The sequence below is a fragment of the Aedes aegypti genome, chromosome 2 (genome assembly GCF_002204515.2).
Source record: "Aedes aegypti strain LVP_AGWG chromosome 2, AaegL5.0 Primary Assembly, whole genome shotgun sequence".
In the NCBI taxonomy this organism is placed as follows: Eukaryota; Metazoa; Arthropoda; class Insecta; order Diptera; family Culicidae; genus Aedes; species Aedes aegypti.
Genome location: NC_035108.1, coordinates 293,378,831 through 293,405,411, shown reverse-complemented (window position 1 = coordinate 293,405,411; position 26,581 = coordinate 293,378,831). Strand labels below are relative to the sequence as shown.

The window sequence follows — 26,581 nt, the reverse complement described above, 5'->3', positions numbered from 1 at the left end:
CTTTCCACAGTTGTCAACAGGGATTCACCACAATCAGCAGCCAAGACCGATTCCGATAAACGTGAGACCATGGCGGACACGATGACTGAGGAAACCAAATCACGGGAGACCCCACCTACAAAGCGGCCCAAGAGATCCTCGAAAATGCCAGCACGTTATGACACATAATTATAAACAATGATTTTGTTATTATCAAGTTTCGTAAATGTCAAACCTTGGACCAGGGGAGGGATGTAGAATGTATTATAACCATTGTAGCACCCCCCCGTAAGAATAATGTTAGAAGAGCGAAAACGACAGAGAGATAGAAAAACAGCTTGGGTCGCATGACCGGGTATTTCCTAGTATAGGCAGTTGAGTGCTAACCTTTTCCGAGATCGGATCAATAAAGTGAACGCGTGTTAAACATATCTAAACGTCTTTAATATCTTCGGATTGTGTTCGAAAGTGCTACTGTTTGGGGCAACTCTACAATGACCAACGGTGTAGCCAGACGACTTGAACATTAATTTTTGGATTGAACATTTGAAAACTGCACACCAAAAAAAATCTTAGATTTACACGTATCGTTATTTTTTTTTCAATCATGCAAAGCCATCTCTCATGTATTATTCAATGATAAAACCTATAAACACATCTATTATATCCAACATTGTTACCAAATTCCTTAATATTGAACGCGAAACGTCTTCTCTCAAAGAACGTTGCTTGCAAAACGGCTAGGTTTACATTATTTTCCCACTGAAAATTCAATCATAAATAATGCACATGGAATGACAAGCCGTCGATCCATCCATATGCATTATTTTTGGCAGAATATTCAGCGTGAAATCATGTAAACCGAGCGATCTTGTTTTCAATTTCACTTTCAAAAAGCAAAAAAGCATGCAATATTGGCGAATGTTGGATGCAAGATCATGAAATGTTTTAATTCCACTCAAGATTGTAAGCATTCCTGAATGCAATGAGACAGTTTACATTATTTATCATGGAACATTCAGTTATAACTCGTTTAACATGATTATCATAGAAGTTTACGTGTCATGTGAATTGAAGATTTTTTGACTGTGCGAGTAAACTTGTGTTTTTGACCTAAACTTAAGCGTTCGGTACTTAAAATTGACACAGAGCTTTAGGAGTTGTTCATAGTTTTATTATGTCATGCTTTTAAATACACATCACACATGCAATCACATAATCACTTGTTTTGAACAGTTACTTGAGCTTACCAATCAGCTTAATGTACAAACAATTGCACTGGAGTTGTTTTTTTTTTCACTTAAACTATTAGCACTGCAACCTTGTGTTGTACACATGCTGCGACAGATCATTCTTTCATAGGGATGAGTGAAGTTCATATTCCTTCATGATTATATCTCTGACCAATTGTTGCACTTTCAAAGGAAACAAACTGAAATGGAAAAGATATTTTTTGTGGGTTACTTTTGAAGTGTTTTTATACATATAAGACTTACTGCATGATCTTTAGACCTAAATCGAACATGGGAGGCACGGATACGAATGACTCATTACGTAAGATACCCTCGACTGCAGTGCGTGCTGTATATGTCGTTGACAGCAGTTTGAATCTGAAACAGTCAAATACAATTTTAAAAATATTCTTTTCGACGTTTACAGGATTGACTCACCGAGGTTTCTGCAGAAACTCGACGATGTCCTTTCGTGTGGCAATGTAGTACGGGCACACACAAGTCGTTTGGATTTGATCACCATAGCCTTGCAGACGGAGTTGTTCGGTTACCGCTGCCATGAATCCATTGACGGCAAACTTGGATGTTGAGTAGACGACAGCCCACGGAAAAGCGTGCACACCGGATAGGGAAGAGATGGCCACAATGTGACCCCGTTTACGTTCCATCATTTTCTCCAACACAACTTTGGTGGTCTGAAAGATAAAAAAAAACATAACCCGTTTATTATTTCTGTTGAAATTTAGCTTTGTGGAATCTTATACTTGTAAGGTTAACGCAAAAGTTATTCAAATATTTTGCTTGCTAGCTTTATAACGTAACTTAGTATTTTTTTATCTAAGTATTCATCGCCAGGAGCTTTCATATTTTTGATTTTTTAATAATAGAAAACTCACTTCTTCCAAATCAATCTCCCAGATATTTTCGAAAACGTTCTCTTGATTGAGAATGTTTTCGAAGTCCCGAGCAACTTCTATTGGACTAGTAAATCCTAAATTATAATTTTGCGCGCCTTCAAACTGCATAGCAAGAATTTGTGCTTTTTCGCAATTAGTTAGTAATAATTTGTTATCCTCTCTCAATGCCGGAATTGGCTTCTGAGGTTTTTACAAAATTTTAGATAATTTCCAATTGAGAAATTTTATTTTCAAAATTTTTGTTTCTTAATATGCATAAGCATAGATGACCGTACAATTCGTAGTTGGTACTCCGTGATTGACCAGAACAATCGAGGTTGCACAGAGATTTAATGAATGGGGCTTGGGATTAGCTTACCATTCTCAATGTGCACAAATCGAGAGCTCAAATTTTAAAAGTCAAAAACGGTGCCGGCCACGTCCTTACGGTCATCGGGGAAGGGACAACCGTTGCTACTAAAGACCGAGATCACCTCTGCATCTCAATATTTGTCATGGAATGGATATTGGGTTAGTGGGATAAGGTAGAGATCTGGGATTCACCAATGTTTGGTGATTCGATCCATAATAAAGGGCGAACACGAAATTATTGCGACACATTCAACAGGGCATAACTTTTCTACCATTGGGTAAAAATCAACCAAATTGTGCACACTTTCACATTGATGTGTATTGTTTACATGCTGTCAAACTCGAAGTCGTGTATTTAGATTCAACGAAAATGGAGGTGAACCAACGCGAGTCGAGAGAACAAATGTTTTCCACACACCTGGAATTTCCTAACCTGTCGCACCGGCATTTGGGAAAAATGTTGAACATTCACAATTCAACCGTCTCCAGAGTGTTGAAGCGGTTGACGTTAGATCACGGCAAAGGAGCTGGAAGAAAACCGGGACCGGAGAACAAAAAGACGGAGGGAAAGTTGAAGCGAATTGTTAAAGCAAATCCCAACGTCTCATTCCGTGATTTGGCTAAATGCCAGATTGGTTTCTCTTTTCCATAATGATTACTTGAACTGGGGAAAATCCAAGTAAATCAATTATTCCATTTTTGATCTCTTCAAGTGACTTATAGTCACTTGAGAGACCTTTCAAGACGACTTTGAACAAACGTTCAGTTCTGTCGTCATAAATAAGTAAAAAAATATGTTTCTTCTCTTCAAGGCATTTGAGAAGAAGTTCGCGATCTTTTGGAATTTCCGGCAAAACGCAAATTCCCCTTATGGAGTTCAAGATCTCCTGCCTAAATCTCCCAAATTCGGAACAACTGATTACGACAGGCCGCCCTATTGCTTCCTCACTTGAATCAAAGAGCCTGGGCTAGAGGCTGCTTCGATTTGGTGTTCGGAAAATTTGTCTAGCGCATCGAACTGATTGCTCATTTCGATGCAATTATCAACATTATCCATTTCACCCTTGGAAGAAAGTTCGCATTCCGGAGAAACGTCCTCTCTTCCATTCTTAAGATAAGGCAATTGCCACGTTTGGTGAGAGTTTGAAATCCCATTTTTTTGGAAGGAAGTGGTGAATTCAGAGATTCACCCTTCCTTTTATTTGTAGTTGCAACCATGTTTAGTGAATAAACTAAAGCAGACGTAACCTTCGAGAAGTTTTTTTTTCCAAGACGGTGTCCAAGAAGGATTACCACCGCTAGATTTCGCGAACGGGTCCAACGAAAAATCGAAGGCACGTGTCCAAACAACACACTTTAATTATTTTACGGATTCCTGTGAAATCTCAACAGCTGAACGGTTCGATAAAATAAATTACCGGAGTACGGTAAATTTTCACAGTATTTGGTAGACATTCACCGGAATCCGTAAAATTCCGACAAAATTACGGTGTTTTATCACCGAACTGTTCAGCTGAGATTACGGTGAAATTCACCGTAAGAGTTTAGTGTGAAGGATCGTAAAGGGTTGTTGTAGCACTGAGAAATACTGTTTTATTGCTTTAGGTAGTTTTTAAAAAACTTCCAAGAGCAGAGAGAATTCGTGTACGCACAGCACGAAGGTACGATGAACACCGACTGCCCAAGCAACCAACAGTTCGAAATTCACTTGAACTGTGAACTCAGAAGTTCAATTCAAGTTGAAATTTGGTTTTATGGAACTTTACTGCTGATTAAAAAGATAAATATCTACAATCAGAACTTGATTCTTAAAATGGTACGGTTATCATTTATTGGAAACTTGAAAGTACAAATAAAGTTGCTTTTATTATTTCAATTCAGCACAAAAGTTCACAACTAGTCTTTGAACAACTCGTTTTGAACTTCGATGCAAAGTTCAGTGAAAGCTTTAACCGTACTTAAAACAAACATTTCTCAGACTTGAAAGTAGAAATAAAGTTCGAATGTAGACTTCGCAGCCACTTGCAATGGTTTGATATGAACTTGTTTTGAACTTCAAACACAACGTTCACTTAAACTGCGACGAAGATTTTAATCAATCACTTCACAATCCTATATTTTATTTGACCTACCTGCACCGTTTTTAGATGGAACATAATTGTATTTGATTATTTGATGTGGAACCTTTGCCCCACCGCGATGCACCGTCCAGTCCACCATCAGAGTCCATTCCCGTCGTTCTCAGGCAAAATCCATGCGTGATCACTTCACGGAACACTTCAGCAACAATACTAGTCTTTTTAAACTGTGTTGAATACTGTGTAGCGTAAGATTCATGTTTTTTGATTTACCATTCTTGATCGAAACACTTGCATTTCAGTTCAAAAAAAGGTTGACTACTGAAAACAAAACAAACATAGAAATGTCAAATGACTCAAGTTCAGATAAAGTTCCGTGTGAACTTTTTCGAACTTTCTAGTCCATATTGAGTTCCAAGCTATCTTCGAAGAGAATTTAAAGTTCAAAACAAGTTTAAAAATAGGATTGCCGAAGTCCAAAAGTAAGAAATCAGCACATCAAGTAAATTCCTTAGCAATTGCACAACACGTATATGGAGCACGGGTATGGACTACGTTTTCAATGAGGAGAGCTCGAGTTCGAGTCTTGCAGCAAACGTATTTATAGAACAATGTCATCAATAAAAATTGTAGGAAAATTAGTTCCCAACACCATAAAGAGTTAAAAAAGTGCATGTAAAATATGGGCTTACAAAAAGCATTTTTTTTTATTTTTGTTCGCCTTATAAAGTTTATTTTTGAGCTGAATTGCTTTCCCTACAGCACCTCAAGGGAACTTTTTGTGAACTGAAGTTCGGATAATTACTTAAAAAGTGAGATGCTTAGCATGCTATTCATTACATTTCGTTAAGCTGATTAAGCCTAAATTTGCTCTTTTACCTGAACTTTTGGTTGCTTGGGTGTTCCATGATTCGATTTTCCATGAGTCGATGGTCCCTTCAGATATCGACTCATGGAGGGTGTACTGTATCTGGAAAGTCTATTACATTTAGGAGTATTTTAAGGTATTCTTTAAATTTAGTTGTTAATTATTTCCATAAATATATTAGTGTAAAGAGTTTGACATGTATATTTGAATTCAGGGACCCCTTATTGATTGTGCAGAGTTGTTTCCAAAACCAACAATAATCGCATTGACAATTCATCACTTTCTCCTCGAAATAGGATTTCACGATTTATTATTTAAGACATAATTTGAGCCAATGAAGTTCAGTTTTTCTGCATTCAGTTTATTGGAATTGACAACATTATAGAAAACATACCTGAAAACAGAAGTGATCAATTTCACCCGCAGTTACGGTATAAAAAAATATATATTTCTTGAAGCTTGGAAAAGTGATGTCTTGTCACGATTATTTGTAGCGACCGCCCACCAACGGGGTAAAAGCGACCACCACGATTGTCATACACAATTTTTTACCCCGCTAGCGCAATTTTCACAACTATGGCCTTATTTCAAAGCTAAATATTTACAATTCATATTAAACTTCACTGAAGCATATTTCACATTGCTGTTAAAGCATGGATGGGTAGTTTGTTAGGTTCATACTAAAAAATCCCTTCAAAAACCCTTAAGTAAGCATCCATTAAATTTAGATCAAATTCAATATCGGCGAGCAGAATCTTTGTTTTTGATATTTGTTATGTAAAATTAATTGTAAATATCACCCTAAATGGTTCGTAATGTCAAAAATCTTGTATTTATAGAAAGTGCTATGTGAACTTTTAAGAAAACCGCTATTTTCAGACCAAACTGAAAATGGTCCGTCTTACCCCGGCGGGCGCACTTACCCCGTCTTCCCCTACTGTTTATTGCTTTGGAGAGTACAAAGTTTTTGTCAGCAGAAAAAATGTGTAAGTATACGAATAGCTTGAGAGTATGTTGTTGTTGTTAATCACGTTTTCTTTAAACTTAAGTTATAGTGGTCGAAACCACTAACGTGATTAGGCAAATAAAATACCACCACCAGTTGGTCGTTTATTCATGAGCCATATTGCATTGAATAAAGAAAAAAGTGGGTCCCAATCATGGCCAGGAATTCACATTAATTTTAATTATAGCGATAACGACACATACGTAAAGGTCATTCCGATAGTTTTCCAAATGCATTCGCTTGTAGGCTGATTCTGATCTGCAACCATAAAAAAATTAAACAAATAAACAAGATATCGAACGAATTTCTACTTATGATCTGGCTGTAGAAGGTACACTTTCTACATAATGTACTATCTTTGCTGATTCAAGTTTCGCCTACAAGTCAGCAGGCAGTTTAAAAGTTTATTTTTTTCTCTTTTTTTAAATCGCCTTATTGATTATTAAAATCAAGTCAATGGTTTTATGATTTTTTTACATTGCAATAAATTATGCGCGATCGCAGTTTTAATACCCGAAAAAAATACTGAATCTGCTGTCCTATGTATTTGTAGACCATGTGGGAATGACAATGATTCGAAACTAGTATTTATGAATCAAAAAGTGAAGTTCTTGGTTCCAAGGTGAAGTTGATCAACTACTGCGTTAAGTTTCAAAAAATAAATAAATATGCTACTCACTGAATTAGGGGTCACTGATTCTGAATCAAGTCTCAAAAATCTTACAACTTACAACTGTTGATAAATCGGTTAATGTTACAATTAAATCTTGTAGTTTGCAGAATGAAATTCATTAAAGGTCTAAATATAGATGATTTTCTTTAAAGTTTGCTTGTTGACGATAAGTACATTTTCCCTGCAAATTCGAAACTGAGTTCAGAAAACATATCTAGAATTAATGAAACAGCTTATTTAAATGGTATTTTATGCGTTCTTGATAATAATTCTTGGTTCTGAGAAGAACCCTTAAACAATTTATCAAACGTTTCTAAGAAAATCTGTTTTCCAAGGTAGAATCAAATTGAATGCCAAAAGAGATTAAGAAAAAATAAGAATAGCTACCACATAATGCGACATGAGAGAAATTTTAATAATTGAAATCGAATTATAGCTCCCTTGATAGTCTATTCAATGATCATTGATCAACTTCTCCCCGACTTACGGTAACCTACGTCTGAAAGATTAGCAAATCAACCCGACCTTTCAAAAACAAAAAGTTTCGAATACAGGATCGCTTGGATTTGAAATGCGAATTCTTTCACCTTTTTTTGTTCATTAATATTAATATATGGAGCTGCGTTATACGCCAAGGCCAAACTTGATTTCTCTGCATTTGATCACCAGTTTCCTGCGTTGATATTTTGATGTCACTCTTTCGGCTAAGGTTCATAAAACCAAGATAGATCATGGAAGAAGCGCATCTCATAGTATAGCAAGACATTCGATGGTTTATGTAGTATTGTCGGTGACATGCGGCATCTTTGCAATCAGTCGGTTAGCCAATTAAAAAATAGGTACCTTTACTGCACCGGTCACGCACCGTCGATTTCATGGCTGAAATGAAAGGCTAGTGGGCAAAGCTATAACAAAAATATGTGTTTCTAAATTAAAAATTCTATTACATCTTTACCTAAAGTGTGATGCAGCTGATTTGCAGTTTGCTGACAATTATCTTCAAAAGATAGCATTCAGCCACGTGAAGTTTATGATTGACTCAAAAGCATGATATTTTTAGTGAATGATGTGCGCGAAAAATGCATTTTTTTTTAATTGAAACAACGGTTAAAGTGAGAATTTGTGTCGATTTTAATTATTGGTCAGCGGGTTCCGGAGATGTTTCGAAATTGCCTGGGGACTGACGCGTAGCCATAACCCACGCTAATGTCCAAGGCTATAGAATTTATTCATGTTCGTTTATTCGCTTTTAAAACAAAAGTTTCCAGACAGTCATAACCAGCAAGCAAATACAGAAGTCCCAAGAATTTTTGGCAGAGCAGTTCGACAAACTACAAGCCGATTTCAAATATTTCAATTTCTTATATTTCTTAATCGCCTTATTGATGATTGAAATCATGCCAATAAACATTGTTCAGACCAGCATGGTTTTATGGCTTTTTTTATTAGGAGATTGGGTATGTGAAAGCCGAAAATTCTAAAATTCGCCAAGAGCTGCAGCCTGCCCATAACTGCATATTTGTAACATTCGACAAAAGTAGGCATTGAGCAAATGGGGTACCAAGTTTGCATTTTATTGCAGTATGTGAGGAAACTAAAACTTCAAAAGAATCACTAAGAATTCAAAAGCGCGTATTTGAGGCTGAAATTTTGTACAACTCATATCGCATATTGGGTGAATAGTAAGAAAATAATTCATATATAGATTTCGTTTCTACCTACTACATTATGAGGCTCATGTATAATCTCAATGTGACTGTTATGCGATTACAATTTCCAATGTGACAAAACAACTTGGTATTTTTTTCGAATTTTCTAGAACAATCTCACAGATTTCAGTAAGTTGATCGAAAGTATTTGTCATTTGATGACTCTCCCCGGTATTAACTCGAAATTGTCAAAAATGTTGAATGTGACACATGTTGCAAAGAGTTGTTGGGTCATGTTTCTAGAAAACTGCAACGAGCAAAGGATTACGCTAAACAACAACACTTCAAAAAAATGTTTGCCAATGGAGGAACATCAACAAAACCCTAGGTAGAGATAATGAAGTTGATGACATCGTGAAGTTAACAATGAATGGGAAAAACATTAGCCATGGCCCAACCGTGGCGAACGCATTTAATGACTTTATCTGCTCAATCGGACTCCAGCTTGCCTCCTCAATCCGTAGTGATCGAGTTATCTACAAATTCATCACTTTGACTCCCTTGAGAAAATCGTTCTATCTGGAGCCAGCAACAGAGCATGAAGTCATCCTAGTTATTAAAGGGCACGGTGCACTATATTAAGAAGGTGATATATTCCCAAAACTGACAGCTACTTGACGACGCCATCCCTATCCCCATCGAACAAATTTACGGAAAAAATGATCTAGTGGTCCGGAAGGTATATGGTACGATAGGAGTGACGTCACAAGTTTAAAATCAAACTTGACATTTACATCAGTTAAAAGCCTGCCTTGTTAATTTTTATGCCGTGATTAAAGAGCTGATCAGTGGTAAAAGTTGCGGACCAGATGGTATCTCAGCTGATTTCATTAAACGTCATCACAACATTTTTGCTGTGCTGCTTCGCGATGTTTTCAATGAGTGTGTTTCAAAGGGTACTTATCCCGATTTTTTTAAAGTTGCACGAGTAATCCCTATTCACAAAGGAGGAAACAAATTGGATGTCAACAATTACCGCCCTATTTCAATAATGTCAGTTTTGAGTAAATTATTAGAAAAAATGATGGTATCCAGGGTTATAAATTTTCTACGGTGAAACGATGTCCTATACAATCGGCTATACGGATTTAGAGAAGGTTCAAGCACATGAACTGCGGCTTGTAAATTCGTAGACGAGATCTACGGGGCTCTGTATAGTCGAAATATAGAAGGTGCCCTGTTTATCGATCTAAAGAAGTCTTTCGATACAATAGACCATAAAGTGTTACTGCAGAAACTGGATTATAATGGGATAGGTCTTTTCATGTGACAGGTCCTATGCATTTGTTTACATCGGTGGAGGACCGGTGCTAACACGGGCCTGTCATTTTCATAGAAGAACTGTCAAAGAGCTTCCGGATCAGCTGATTTGAAACGTCATGTGAAAAGGCCTATTAGAGGAATTGCAAATAGTTTATTCAAGAGCTATCTGACTGGGAGGAAACAATATGTATATGTATAGTCCCTCCTCATATGGATCTCACAGTAAATTCAATCAAAATTGATAAAGTTACAACTTTAAAGCACCTCGGTCTTACATTTGACCAAACCTGCAATGGAGTAAACATATTTCCTTGCTACAGCGTGAATTGAGTGCAATATGTGGAATATTTTGGAAGGTGGCAAAGTTTATGGCCCAAAAAAATACTCCTGATGGTGTACCATGTGTTTGTTCAATCGAAACTACAATATGTAGTGTCCATTTGGGGCGTTGCGGCGGAAACTACATTGTGGGCGTTGCAAACCACTCAAAATCGGTGCTTGAAAATAATATATAAACGGCAATGGCTGTACCCTACTTTGATATTATACAAAGAATCCGCAGAAGCAATCCTACCAATTGCTGCTCTGCGAGAGAAAGAATGCCTAGTTTAAATGCATACTATGCTGACCATTCCACGTCATACATCACACCGATATTCACTGAGAAGTCAAGCTGTCCTAAATGTTAGTCGACCAAATACGGAAGCTGGAAAAAAGTCTTTCATGTATTTTGGGGTGTGCTGATACTGTGAGCCGTCCACGAATTCTGCGCGAATGCCATTTCTCATCATATAAAAGCTGAACAAAACATTGAACGCTTCAAGAAAAGGATTTCATCTCTAATGAAAAGCCGACTGGACACTTTTATAGGATAACTATCAACGAAGATGAATTGTTTTAACGTTACACCGGTCAGGAAGTGACGTCAGTTACTTGCTCAGGTAACATGACTAGTATATGCCTGGCCGAAGCCAGTGATACTGCGCCTGTTTAAGGCCGTCAATGATTTCAGTTTAACCACCTGCAATTGCTAATCAATTCGAATTTACGTAATCATAGTCGATGACCAGATTGATGAACCCAGAATTACCGTATCAACATGTTCTTAATCTGATGAGTCGGTCAGAAGTAGAGCTATTTGCTTTTTCAGGTAATGACTGTTGTATGCCTGGTCGGAGCAAACGATACGCGCGGTTCTGGATTTTGATCCGAATATGCCGATCGATCCATATTCGGAGAGTGTAACAGTTCGCGAATCACAACAGTTCGTGGCACATCGTAATCGGAGAGCCCAATGAATGTGAACATTCACTCTCTCGTTTGGTACGTGGCACGAGAGCGTCCAAGTGCAGCAACTTTCACATACTGCAACAGTATCGAACCATTTGAGTGATTTATGTTTTGCATAAAATTGGTAATAACTTTCATATTTTCTGGTAATGCAGCCTTCAACAACCTAATTATAATCTATCGGAACATTGACAACCCCTTTGGATGCAAACATAGCACAGAAATTTAAAAAAAATATTCGCCTCTGTTTCTTGATCACAATGAGAGTGGGTCAGCGAATGTTCCAAGTGTAGACACAAAGTGATCGGCGCCAGACAGTGGATGGTGTGTGTTTGTCTTATTTTCGTTCATGGCTCGTTATCTTCCACGAACGATAAAGGTCATGCGTGTTGTATGAATGCAAGCGGATAAATAGGCTGTAATTATGGCTCGTGTGTAAATGATCGTTAAATTTTCCAAAGCCTGTGCGCGCGTCCAAGTTCGTACTCGTTTACAGTTTTACAAATTTCCGTTTGGCAGCGTCCATAAATAACGTAGCATATTTTGGCCAATTTTTGACATCCCCCTCCCCCATCGTAGCCTATTTTCCCATACTTAATACATGGTTCGTAGCAAAATGGTAGACTCCCCCCTCCCCCCCCCCCCCCCTAAAATGCTACGTCATTTATGGACGGTCCTTTTCGAGCAATATATTGAAAATCTCATCTGCACCGTCGACATACTGGGCTTTGAAGCACTTGAGGCCTTGAGCAACTGAGTAGCAAACATGATTTAGCTTCCCATGTTTGCTCAACATCATCACTGATCCATCCGTCCTTTTTCGTCCTCATTTATTGCATAAGACTACTTAAAACTGGTTACTTGGTCAGGAAGCAGCATCATATTCTTTTCCAGGTTACATGCATAGTTTATGCTTGGCGGAAGCCAGCGATACTGCGCTCACTGATGTTCGCCAATGATTGCAGCTTGATCATGTCCCTGTTACATTTCAAATATCCCAAGAAGCGATTCTCAATCCTATCAGCTCCACTTTCAATTATTTACGAGCCGACTGGAATATATATAAAACGTATGTTGACTCCAATCTTGATGTTAACATTTCTTTAGAAACTAAACTTGATATTGACAATGCTCTTGAAACTTTAACAAATTCCATTGTTGAAGCCCGGAGCATTGCAATTCCAAAATGTGAAGTAAAATTTGAATCCGTGATTATAGACGATGATCTTAAACTCTTGATCCGTCTTAAAAACGTGAGGAGAAGGCAATTTCAACGCACTCGCGATCCTGCTATGAAAATTATATGGCAGGATTTGCAGAAAGAAATCAAGAAACGTTTTGCTCAATTAAGAAACAAAAATTTTGAAAATAAAATTTCTCAATTGGACCCTGGCTCTAAGCCCTTTTGGAAATTATCGAAAATCTTGAAAAAACCTCAGAAGCCAATACCGGCATTGAAAGAGGAAAACAAATTATTACTAACTAATTGCGAAAAAGCTCAAAAACTTGCTATGCAGTTTGAAAGTGCGCACAATTTTAATTTAGGACTTACTAGTCCAATTGAAAATGAAGTTACTCAGGAGTTCGAAAATATTCTCAATCAAGAGAACGTTTTCGAAAATGCCTGGGAGACTGATTTGGAAGAAGTGAGAACTATTATTAAAAAATTCAAAAACATGAAAGCTCCTGGCGATGATGGAATTTTCTACATCCTCATCAAGAAACTTCCAGAAAGTAGCTTATCATTTTTAGTTGATATATTTAACAAATGTTTTCAATTAGCATTTTCCTGACAAATGGAAAAATGCTAAGGTTGTTCCAATTTTAAAACCAGACAAAAATCCTGCAGAAGCTTCTAGCTATCGTCCAATCAGTTTGCTTTCCTCCATCAGTAAACTTTTTGAAAAGGTTATTTTGAACAGAATGATGGCCCACGTCAACGAAAATTAAATTTTTGCCAATGAACAGTTCGGATTCCGCCATGGACATTCGACCACTCATCAACTTTTACGTGTAACAAATTTGATCCGTTCCAACAAATCTGAAGGCTATTCTACTGGTCTTGCTCTTCTAGACATAGAAAAAGCATTCGACAGTGTTTGGCATGAAGGTTTGATTGTAAAATTGAAAAACTTTAATTTTCCAACATACATTGTTAGAATAATTCAAAGTTATCTGTCAAATCGTACACTTCAGGTTAATTATCAGAACTCCAGATCTGAAAGACTTCCTGTAAGAGCTGGAGTTCCTCAAGGCAGCATTTTGGGACCAATATTATACAATATTTTCACATCTGACTTACCTGAGCTACCTCAGGGATGTCAAAAATCTTTGTTTGCGGATGACACAGGCCTCTCCGCCAAAGGACGAAGCCTGCGTGTCATCTGTAGTCGATTGCAAAAAAGTTTGGATATTTTTTCTTCATACTTGCAAAAATGGAAGATTTCTCCTAATGCTTCCAAAACTCAACTAATAATATTCCCACATAAACCAAGAGCTCTTTATTTGAAACCTTCAAGTAGACATGTTGTCACGATGAGAGGGGTTCCAATAAATTGGTCAGATGAAGTTAAGTATCTAGGGCTCATGCTAGATAAGAATTTAACTTTCAAAAATCACATTGAGGGCATTCAAGCCAAATGTAATAAATATGTAAAATGTCTCTATCCCCTTATTAATAGAAAATCAAAACTTTGTCTTAAGAACAAGCTGTTGATATTCAAACAAATTTTCAGGCCAGCCATGTTGTATGCTGTACCAATATGGACTAGCTGTTGTAATACCAGGAAGAAAGCTCTGCAGAGAATTCAAAATAAAATTTTGAAAATGATTCTGAGGCTTCCTCCCTGGTATAGTACCAATGAGTTACATAGAATATCCAATGTTGAAACATTGGAACAAATGTCAAATACAATCATTAATAATTTCAGGCAAAAATCGTTACAATCTTCTATTGCCACGATTAATGCGTTATATGTTTAGATTAAGTTAGGTTAAGTATATTAAAAACGTTTTTTTTTTTCTCTTATAAGCAGGTGAAATCAACTCCCCTGTAAAAAAACTGAACTGCTACGGCAAATGAAATGTAATATGTTGTTAACAAAATGTTAATTAAATCTTAAATTTGTTTTACCAAATTAGGATGATAGTGTTGTCAAATAACACAGAACACCTAGATATAAGAAATGAATGTAATGTTTGGAATGATACTAATAAAGAAATTAAAAAAAAAAAAAAAAAAAAAAAAAAAAAAAAAAAAAAAAAAAAAAAAAAAAAAAAAAATGATTGCAGCTTGTGATCTTCCGTCGTCAACTGACATGCAGTCCGTACTACGATTCTACATGCCTCCATTCGCTGTAGAACGCTTCATGCCGATTCACGTCACCATTGCCACCAAATTGTGTTCCTCTGTCTCATCAACATCCAAGCAACGATTTCAACTTCAAACTGCTTCCTAGTTTCTAAGTCATTAATTGAATTGTTGTTCTTTTGTAAATTGTGTTCCTTATTAGTTTGCATAAAATTGTTAATGAATTAGTTTTACTACACTCAGTGGCGTGGGTAGGACAGGTAAAACATGTACTACGCACAAAAACGCCTGAGTAGGACAATCAAAGGAATGTCCTACCCACGATTCAAGGGAAACTGTTTGATCTATTTTGGTCAGATTGGTAAATAAAAAAGTTATCCATACTATTTAATATGAATGATAACAAAAGTTGATCCAATGATTGATTCTAAAGACAGAACTGGCAGTAGGCTTCTTTTTAGAGTCGTGGTTTCTATTGTAATGCAGGTTTCTAAAAGCCTCTATTTTTAATGGAATGTCTCCAAAGTATCTATTTTAACCAAAATGCAAAATTTTACAGGCTCCAAAGAAATTTTGACGGGTTCACAAGCTCTTCAAGAATTTCGTTTCAGATTCCCCGAGGAAAAGTTCTTCAAGAGTCCATGAGTTATTTCAAAGGTCCTTGTAAATTAAGGATGACTTATCGAAGTTCTATCAAAGTTTACTCAAGGAATTTGTTTAGAAATACCTATCGGGTTAGTTATACAGGGATATTTCGTTGAAGACATTTCTGGAAGAATTACTAAAAAACTTTCAAGGCTTACTTGAGAAAATCTCAATGATTTCCTGTAGAAATCGTAGACGGAATCTCTGGAGCAATTGCTGAAGGTATCTTTAGAAAAATCTCTAGTTAAAAACTTATATAAATCCTGAAAGATAATTTTGAAGGAACCTCCTAAAATTTCTGGAGAAGTTATTGATTGAATTTTGACTGGAAATCTTGGAGGATGTTCTAGGGAAATCGATGGATGATTCACTGGATATAATCTAGGAAATGGACATTCTTGAAAAAAAAAATCTCAAAGACACTTTGGAGCGTTCCAGGTGATTTCTGAAATATTCTTTGGAGAAACCCATTTCAGTGGTTCTCTTTGGGAAAATCCTGATTGAACTCTTGTGGTATTCTAAACAACTCTTTGAGAAATTCTCAAGGAAAATTCGCGGAGAAATTCCTTGTGGAGAAACGTTTGGGGAAATATATTAATAAATTTCTGAAGAAGTTTTTAGAGAAAATAATGAGATATTACAAGGAATACTCAAAAAAATCTTAAATCTTAAAGAAATGTCTGCTCTGATACTATGAATAATCAAGCTCATATATCCTGGCTCCTACTAGGTTTTGTTTTGTTATGAGAAATTCTTGCCCGCCATCGGCACCCATCGTTAGAATTAGAATTGTATGTAACTGATCGCTAGTTTTCGATAAAACTTAAGGGTGGTCCTTTCTGTTTTCTCAAATTGGTGGACCCCTCGTACGCCAGCTAACTAAACAGTTTGCGAAAAAGCCCATTTTTCGATAAATCTTGGGTATTTCTTCACGGGATATGTCTCATATTTCGCTTGGAACACATAGCAAACTTAAGGGCATCGTATAGAGAAAGGAAATAGCTTTCGTTTAAACTCGAAAAAAATTTGGCGGCCATTTTGAAATTGGCCGCCATCTTGAATTTTGTTAGAAAAATAGTTTTTTCACCATTTTCGCACCGCTAGTTTTAAATTCTGAGATTACCATCAGAAAGCTGAGGAAAAATTGCGTAAGAGGCTACAAAAACTAGGTGAGCAATGGTATTTACCCTATGATATGAACGATTTTCTAAATCATGTTCTACTATTTTGACGTATATGGCGAGTGCAATCAATGCAAACATCATTTTTTTGTACTACAAAGAAACAAGTTTTCAATCGTTGGTGAATTATTTGAGACAGATGATGAATAGGAGTATTATTTTGAGTGAAAAAATCTGGCGGCCATCGTGGATTTTGACGCCATCTTGTTTTAAAGTAGTAGAATGAGTTTTCACCTTGATAGCACTCAACATGTTGAATTTCAATGCTACCGTTACAGTTATTCTTCTTCTTGATAACTAGCTTAACTAGCTTTTAAACAAATTATCAAATATGATTGTTTAACGCTTATTCGCTACCTGAATGATTCTTCTGCATATCTTCGAGTTGAAAATAGCATTATTTCTTTCATTTATTTTGTCTAAAACCATTGCTAGAAATGAACAATCAGTTGAACAGCTGAGATAAAATAGAATCTGATTGTTTTTATAACGGAAGCCTCATAATTTGACATGATGAGCACTGAGATGGTAAGAAATCATTCAACTGCTAAAAACCAAGATGGCGTCGAAATCCAAGATGGCCGCCAGATTTTACAACCTCGAAATAATACATTTGCGTTACGGCATTACGTCCACATTAACACAAAACCTGCTTCTCATCTTTCAATCTCGCTATTTTTCACATGCATGTTGGGCGGTACTTAAAACGATACTTTATGGCTCAAAAAATCAAGGATGTTTTTTTGCTTCAAAATTGAAATTTACCTTCTATATTATTGCAATTTTGTCAATGTTTTACTTTAAAGTTACAGATATTACCACAAGACTTACTTGTCCCGACACGCAATCTATAAACTTCATTCAATGAACAACAATGCATATGGTAAATAAATGTTTGTTTAATACAATCAATGTTTTTGGACGGTTTTCATTTATTGAATTTAATTATTCATGATTACTAAATTCAAAGATATGTCGAAGAATTATTCTGTTGTCAGAAATCGCATGACAAAAGAAAATTCCTATTTAATAACCTGGATTTATGACCAATAAAGTTGAGTATCTGGCTCGGTTCCAGTAGGGACGTAACGTCAGGAAAATTAAGAATAAAAAGAAGAAGAGTATAAGTAACCATGTTTTTTATTGATAACCTCTAATTTCAACATGCTGAGTGCTATAAGGGAGAAAAATTCATTCTTCTACCTAAAATCAAGATGGCGTCAAATCCAAGATAGCCGCCCGATTTTTTCACTCAAAATAATACTCCTATTCATCATCTGTCTCAAATAATTCACCAACAATTGAAAACTTGTTTCTTTGCAGTACAAAAAAAGATTTTTGTATTGATTGCACTCGCCATATACGTCAAAATCGTATAACATGATTTAGAAAATCGTTCATTTGATAGGGTAAATACAATTGCTCACCTAGTTTCTGTAGCCTCTTACGCAATTTTTCCTCAGCTTTCTGATGGTGATCTCAGAATTCAAAACTAGCGGTGCGCTAATGGTGAAAAAACGATTTTTCTAACAAAATTCAAGATGGCGATTTTTTCGAGTTCAAATGAAAGCTATATCCTTTCTCTATACGATGCCACTAAGTTTGCTATGTGTTCTAAGCGAAATATGAGACATATCCCGTGAAGAAATACCCAAGATTTATCGAAAAATGGGCTATTTCGCAAACTGTTCAGCTAGCTGGTGTACGAGGGGTCCACCAATTTGAGAAAACAGAAAGGACCACCCTTAAGTTTTATCGAAAACTAGCGATCAGTGACATAAAATTGGAATTCTAACGATGGGTGCCGATGGCGGCCTGGTTTCAGCGAAAATTGCTCTATCTTGGTTTTTTTTTATCCCTTTTGGTCTCTTCCTGCAAGAGTTCTCTAAATTTAAGGCACTCAGTCGCTAGCAGCCCTGTGAAGGCGAAAAGCTTTCTTAGTCTTGTGGTAACGACTGTCACGGAAATGAGGGGGTTAGAAGCAGTCAGGGTTAGTGTGTCAGTGACAAAATCTCGTTTTAAGAAAATCTACTTCGATTTTTGCAGCACTTTTTACTATATACCAATTGTATGGGGAACAAAAAATAACTGTCTTCCAACAATTACGTTATTTTTCTGTTGATAATGTCGTTTGAACATTTGGAAAGTATTTCCTCAACTCAACTCAGCTTAAAACCGACATAAATGTTACTTACACCTCTTTGCGTTTGAGTCTACATAGTAACTTTAAATTTTCCGTCCAGGGTTAAAAAATTTCTTAGGTTCACTGTGCAAAATATTCTCCAACGTGTGTCCTACCCATGGTTTCGAACGTGGACGCGCCTCTGACTACACTTCCTTAAAAGAGAATTATTTTTCACTGGAAGTGGGCCCTTATTGTACATAGATGAAAAATGAGCAGGTTTTATGCCTCTGGAAGAAGAGGTTCAAAAGGAACCTCACTCCCAAGGGCTTTTCCCTGTATCAAATAAAAAAATAAATAAAAAAAAGTCGAATGAGAGTCTGTTTCTGTTGTGAAGAAAATGAAGCAAATTGGTGCAACCGTTTTACAGTATTGAGCATATTTGTTTCTGGTTGTACCACTCCATATAGAGATCTTGAAAACTTGAAAAATAAAAAAAATAATAGTTTTCAGATTGCATGGAGACAATTTACCTAACCGATTTGTATCATTTTTTTAAAGAAGCTAACATTACAAAACCCATATTGATTGTAAAATTAACTAATAAACTAAATGACGGCTTAAGAAATTTTATATGCAATACTAAGCATGGTGCACAAATTACGTAACGCTAAAAATCGACATTTTTGACTTCTACCCTCTATATAACAATAAAAATGTTGAGCTGAACTCCTTCCCCTCTAATAACGTAACTCTCACACAAGACCTCCTCCTATTTTTTTTTTTTTTTTAATTTATTACAAAAAGAAGGCACTAGGAAAATGATTTTCTTCGTTTAAAAAGTACTTTTTCAAATCGACGTAAGACACTTTCATACGCTTTGCAGAAAAATAATTGAAAAGAATTGAAACCTAATGCTAAATGTATTTTAAAACAAATCTACAATTTCACATTTTTTCACGTGTATCCTCAATACTTAACATGCAAGCAACACGCGTCATAAGTTTATGATTTTCCATAACTTTCCTAAAAAAACTTGATGATACGACGTTTCGTTTAATTACTCACGACATTTTGTACCAGTATAAGTAGTGTGTGATTTTAATTTGTGGTTAAGTCAATTTGTGTCTCCATATAAGAGAGCGGTAAAAGTAGTGATTAGGTTGCGAAAGTGAAAAATCTTACTTACATCGTTTTTTAATTCCGAATGTTAAACGTTATAAAAGTGAAAATCGAGTTGACTAGAGTAGAACGTGTAGAATTTTGTCTGCGAAACATGTAGGATCGATAAACTAAGTTTGTTCACTCTTTTTTCTTACGGCAGTTTAATTAGTTTTCATGAATTTCTTTTCCTGCTTTTTTTATAAGTTCACCAATATAAGAAAATTATTGTTTAGGATTAAAAATTTATCTCCAATTAATTAGGTAGGTATTAATTGCGAATGGGGATGGACCTGGTGTAGTGGTTAAAACACTCGCCTCTAACGCTGAGGACCTGGAATCGAATCCCGTACCCGAGATAGTCGGATTTTCTGACAAAGTAGGCATAAAACGTATAAATGGGTCAAAAATAATACTGGGTTGAAAATTGGTGCTCTTCCCCTACCAATTAAAATATTTTAAGAATTCTACGGTAACATATCGCACTACCTAGTTGACTCACCCAAATATATCCTTTCACATTGACATCGATCAATCGATGGATATCTTCCACTGTGCTGTCCTGTAGGAATGTGAAATGAATCAAACCCGCATTGTTGATTAGGATATCTATTGGGCCAATTTTTCTGTAGACAGTATCCATCAGTGACTGGACCTCATCGTAGGAAGAAACATCCACTTTATACGCATAAGCGGAAACGTTCTTCTCACGTTTCAACTCTTCGCAGGTTTGCTCCGCCAATTTCAAATTTACATCCACTATGATGATGTTGCAACCGCGGTCAGCCAGCTTGAGGGCCATTTCTCTTCCAAGGCCACCAGCACCTCCGGTAATCTACGCGTACATAAATGAGACAAACTTTGATCATCTTCTTCTGCGTCAAAGGGGCAATCGTTTACCAGCACTAGTTGACCAGCTACATTTTTCAGTTCGTTAGGAAACACCATACGAAAGGCCCGTTGAAACAAAGTCGGCAGACCGAGCACAAAAACTCTGATGACATCTACTGTAAACAGCACCACTTCCACAATCAGATCAAACAGTGACCACATTTTACTAAGCACCGGTGAGCGCGATTCCGCAGGGTTGGCCATCGTTTTGACTTAGGTTTGACACGACTAGATGTTACTCATCCGAACTCCTCCACGCGACTGCCTATCCGCTTAGTCGCGGTGTTATTCCAATCCACACATCCACCGAAGGACTAGAAACGTTTTGTTCGAGCTTGACTCGTCTTATGATAACTAGTCTCCGGGCTTATAGTTAGGTCTACCTCGTAAGGTTAACGAAATCACGTAAAAAGACACGAATACCTCCAAAAATTGAGCCCGCGAAGTGATAGTCATTAAAATCGTGGTGCCTTAAATCAATCAACCGTTTTTTGGTGATCACGCTTCCTTGTGATTAGGCGCAAGTGCATAAAGTTTATTGCTTGTGTAAACGTATAAAAAGACTGACTCCCGGTTTACGATTATATACTGGTGCAGCACCGTTCAATAACGAGGGGAAACGATATTGCTTGGTGGATACTATCCAAAACACTTCAGCACTTTGCATCTATAAAGAGTAATGTTAGATAGGTACGCTCTTTTGCAAATACTTGTAAAGGAACGATTGACTTGATAGGCATTTGTTGATTTGCATATAACCGATAATCTCACTTTGAAAATAAATATAGGTTTGACTTCGATTAGATGTTCTTTGTAAAATGTTTGCGTATCGCTAATTACTAAGGCATTTTCCGTTCTCGGATACCGGTTTCTGCGCTGTTAGTGAATACTGGATTTGAATTTTTCGATTCGTTTGAAAAAAGTTGCGTAATTGTTCACGACACGTCGTATCTGGTTTGGAACATATAATTTGTTTAGTAGTCCTTTTTTTCAAATAAACGATAGTTTTGGAACAATCAACCGAATGGGTTGAGTTTTTAATATTTTGCCGGCTATTTAAGCTTATTTGCAATGTAAAAGGGCAGACAATCGACTATAATAAGGTAGTTTTTGATCAGGTTAGTTTTTATTGTATTGCTACTATTTTTTTTTCTTGCTACTGGCTTTCAATGTGCACCTTTATGATTATAAGCCTTCTGCAATACGACATACATTTTACGTTTTACAGTGCCCGTTCGATTTTGGCATTGCCTGCTTTTATGAAAACTTGTGTAATCGTAATAATCACCACGAATTAAATTTACACATTTTGAACATCGTAAGCATCGAAAAGGTCCATTGAGATTGACGAGATTGGTGACTGAATCATAATTATTATAATCCTTTTTTGTACATGCATTTTCGTAGTCCCTTGAAATAATTTAGTTGTATTGAGTAATGAATAACGAATTAAGCTATAGTCAACTCTCCATAACTCGATATTGAAGAAACCATCGAGTTTGGGAGGTATCGAGTTTTAGAACATAAACTCAGTGTAACTGCGATCCAAGAGATCAACGAGTTAGCCTTGAAAGCCAAGTTTTACTATGGTTCTTTTTTTACTAGATATCAAGATGTAAAATATCGGGTAAGATAGAGTTGAATATAATTATAATGTCTAGAGATTTATTAACAAGAAAAAATTTAGAACAATGAAAAATCGTGTTGTAAGAATCGTACGGCTTATTTGCCAAAATCAAACCGTATCAAAAATGAACCGTGGTGAATTCGAACGGGCACTGTAAGTGCCTTGGTGTCATATTAAACTAGACTACAAGCCGTGATATCATCATATCATCACGAAATTTAAAGTGATTATAAAACGAAGCAAACGCTTAATGTCAAATTTCAAAAATGTATGCAACCATGAAAATGATTTTAAAATTAAAGCAGAATGGCACTTTTTCCCAACCTCACATGGAAAAGGTCCTTGTGATGGTATCGGTGGCAACATTAAGCGAATGGCTAGAGATGCTAGTATTAGAAAGTCAGCAGTAATTAATAACGCCAAACAATTTTTCGACTGGGCTGTGTCGCAATAGGTGAAAGACCAATTTAAAAAAGATTGGGAATTTATCTATGCAACTGGAAATGACTATTCAGAGGCTGAACAATTTCTTCAGGAAAGATTTTCTAACCTTGTTCCAATTCCTGGAACAAAAAAATATCATTCATTTATACCAAAAGACGAACGAAGCATTTTTGCTAGTGAATTCTCAGATGCACATGAAAACCAAGAAAATACAGCATGCTTTGTTCTTAATAATACAAAGAAACGAAAATCTTCTGGTGTTAGCAACCAAAGACAATCTTCCCGGTTGAAAACATAGATAGAATTAAGATAAAAATGTAAGTTATATACTGAATAATTGAATAAATAAAATAAAAATAATAATAGTAATAATCTTATTTGTTCCATAGAAAAGAAAGAATCCCTTTTCAGTGTAATGAAAAATTGAGGCAGAAACAGTTTTTTTCAGTTTTTCTTAGCGGTGTAATTTTTCATGAAAAATATCATCCATTCCGACTTATACTTCATTAAAACCAATCCCATATCTTTTTTTTCAGATGTTTTAGAAAATTTGTAATTGCTTTGATAAAAAATCTTTGTTTTCCGATGCTTCGATTGAAATATGGGTTTTCAAAGATAAGGCTTATATGGTCATTTTCCACAAAATTGGCCATAACTCAAAAACGAAAAAAAAGTATATTTCAAAAATTTCAGCGATTAAAGCTTATGAAATTACCTTCTCAAAAATATATATGGCGACAAAAGATTGAAAATCCGTTCGCGCCTCTCAAAGATATTATCATTTGAAAACAATCATTTTTTTAAGAAAATCTCTGATAACTCGGCAATCATAAGAGCTAGAACAGTAGTTTCTTCAGCAAAAAGATGCACTATTAAAAGTTCTATAAATGTTCGGAACAAAGATTTTGCGAGAAAATATCGTAAAAAAAGTTTTCGAGAAAAAACTGATTTTTCATGTGCACCCTAACTTTTTTGTTTAAACAAAATCATTACTCGCGAACCATAAGGGATAGAAATTTGGGTTCTTCGGCAAAGTTACTCCAAATTGACATTGTAAAGGTATAAATGCGCCAGCAAAAAAGTTTGTATTTGATCTCGTAAACCATTTGGGCCACTCTAATTTCACATCACTTCAAAATGTCTGAGCAATATGGAGAAACTTTCCCGAAGACATCATATATCTTAAGCTTGCGGTTTAGGCGCAATCATTTTTGTCTTCCTAGATATGGCTTTAGGACCAATGTGCAGTGTTCTAAACTGAATCACTAAATAAATAAATAATGTTGCAAACAAAACTGCCCATATTGCCCTGAAAGCCTCTACAAATTTCACGATTTTAATATGGTCGGTGTTCAGACAAACTGGACCAAGTGCTTTTTAAAGGTTCTAGAAAAACCTACCCCAAACATTCAAAATGTAAAAATTTTTGCATTATTTGCTGTGATAATGGAACACAACTATTTGATGATACATCTGCATCAAAACAGCATCGAAAAAATCAGAACTGATGGATTTTTTAAGGTATCTTTTGAACGCCAAAATATCATCTAGTTCGGTCTGTCCGAACACCGACCATATGACGATGTTTGACTGTTAGAATGTTCTTTGAAATTTAATCTTTATACACAAACTGTTACAAATACTTATAACTTTCAAGTGTAGTGAAACAAATATAATTGATTTTTTAGATTATATGAGATAAGGCTGATACAATTATTTATTTCCAATTATGATCGAGATCACTTGGATAATAAGGGCACCGACAAACAGACGTAACAGCACAGACAAACAGACGTAACACTTAGAACAAATCTCGATCAAAATCATAGTCACGAGGGCATGTACGCCCAATGCTAAAATCAGCGTGTTTAGCCAACGGGCCAACAGATGGCGGTAGTGTGTAAACGTCAAACACGAACAAAAACGAAGCAAGTGCTGCGTGTGGCGGATTGGCCACCTAACATATTTTTGAATCGACCGTTAAAAAGGTGGTCAATGGACAATGATGAGAGTGTGACGTCTGTTTGTCTGTGGTAACAGCTAGAACAATTATCAATTTAAAATAAAGTCACGTGAACATTTACCCCCAATGCTAAAAATACTTCATTTGGTCAACCGCGAACCAGGTGGTGGTAGTGAGCATACGTCAAAATCGAATAAAAGTGATGCGAGCGCCACGGGTGGTCCGTCGGCCAACTACCAAATATTAGAATTGAGGGCTATTCTGCTGCGATGAAAATAATTAGAGTGTTACGTCTTTTTGTCTGTGGTAAGGGGAAGGCGCACTTTTTTTCAATCGTCCTCTGGATCGTCATTTTACTTATTTTTTTTATTTTGGTTCCAAATATAAAAACACCTAACAGAAGTCATGAAAATAATGAATCATTTGAATATAGTGGTTTCTGCGCTCGTGTACATACACGGTACATGTCATCAACACTACTTAAAAATTGCTGGTGGAAAATATAAACAAAGATCAGCTGTTCCCAGCAAAATCAAATGGCAGTATTTTCAACCAGCAAATTTGCGCATGTGTTCGTGACACCGCTCGGCGAGAGCTCAATTCATGCTTTTTAAAAAAAAGGAAACCATGTGGACAAGGCCGGATTTACAAATAGGGGGGGGGGGGGTCTCACTCAGGAATCTATTTTGATAGCATAGTATAGACTGACTGTACATGTTGCTATTGATTGATCGAAATTCGTAAGAAATGCACTTCTATCCAAATGATTAAGGGATAGGACTTTCACTCGGCATCTCTCATATTATTGATCAATAACGGCGCCGGCCGAGTAATAACAGTCAGTTTGGATGGGGAAGGAATGTTAGTGTGTAATGATTGCTGCTTCTAGAGACCGAGAATACCTCTGGATCTCTAAAATCATCACGGGAAGGGTGTTGATTAATGAGCGAGGAAAAAGATCTGAGAGCACCTTTGATCGGTGATGCAATCCATGGAAAAGGAGGAAAAATACGATTCCTACTTAAAACTAGTTTTGCACAAAATGTCGAACTATTCAAAGGTAAGTTTTTAATAATCATATTAGAAATGAATGAAACAGGAATAAGGATCTAGGGTAATTCACAGCTTCGGCACCATTCGACTATTATCGGCAAGCAAATTTCAAACGTCAAATACACAGTGTTTTTCTATCGCAACACGCCAATGATAACATTCATATGATTCTTTGTTGTGTCAGCTCCCACTGATGAGATTCCCGAGACGGAAAAAACAATTTCGACAAAGATCTCATCAATTCAAATGAACACGCCACAAAAGGTGACTTATTTGGAGATTCGCCTGCAGCTCTTATGGGAAAGCAGCCGAAGAGAATAAGGCTGCCGACAATAGTCACACTGACAAGCTATGTTCGAAGCGTTGTAAAAACGTTTCCAAAAAGCGTTTAGTAAGTCTGTCGGTGTGAATCGGTAGAGGGTTAAACAGCGCATAAATGTGAACAAACAAACACGCAATTTGGCTGCTTATGTCCAAGAAAATTACAAAAGAACCACGGCATCGGCTTAGACTGCCAAGAATACGTAAGTTTCTCTATGTCGACACTTGTAGCGACAAACTATCCATAAAAACATTTGGCTTGATCAAAATACGTCCTCACTGGGACCGGCTTGTCAGCTTAGTGTTCATATGAGCACTTACACAGTTATTAGCTGAGAGCTTTCTTTCATTTTCGCAATCGTGTATCGTGTGGCAGATACGATGATACTTTATGCCCAGGGAAGTCAAGGAAATTTTCATTACGAAAACATCGCATGCATCGGATTGCTTTGCGGTCTTCGGCAATGTTGTTCATCGTAAGAATAGCTATCGAGATC

General features: G+C 36.4%; 1 protein-coding gene across 1 annotated transcript; it reads right to left on the bottom strand.

Annotated features, from left to right (window-relative positions):
* Positions 1 to 1,131: 1,131 nt before the first annotated feature.
* LOC5564501 (17-beta-hydroxysteroid dehydrogenase 13) lies at positions 1,132 to 21,253 on the bottom strand. Its single transcript, XM_001648794.2, has 5 exons — positions 20,686 to 21,253; positions 20,288 to 20,620; positions 1,650 to 1,906; positions 1,476 to 1,589; positions 1,132 to 1,411 (listed from the first exon to the last, which is right to left on the bottom strand). Exons 1-5 carry the CDS (start codon positions 20,878 to 20,880, stop codon positions 1,336 to 1,338), a joined length of 975 nt encoding a protein of 324 aa, XP_001648844.1. The 5' UTR covers positions 20,881 to 21,253; the 3' UTR covers positions 1,132 to 1,335.
* Between the last annotated feature and the right edge of the window lie 5,328 nt (positions 21,254 to 26,581).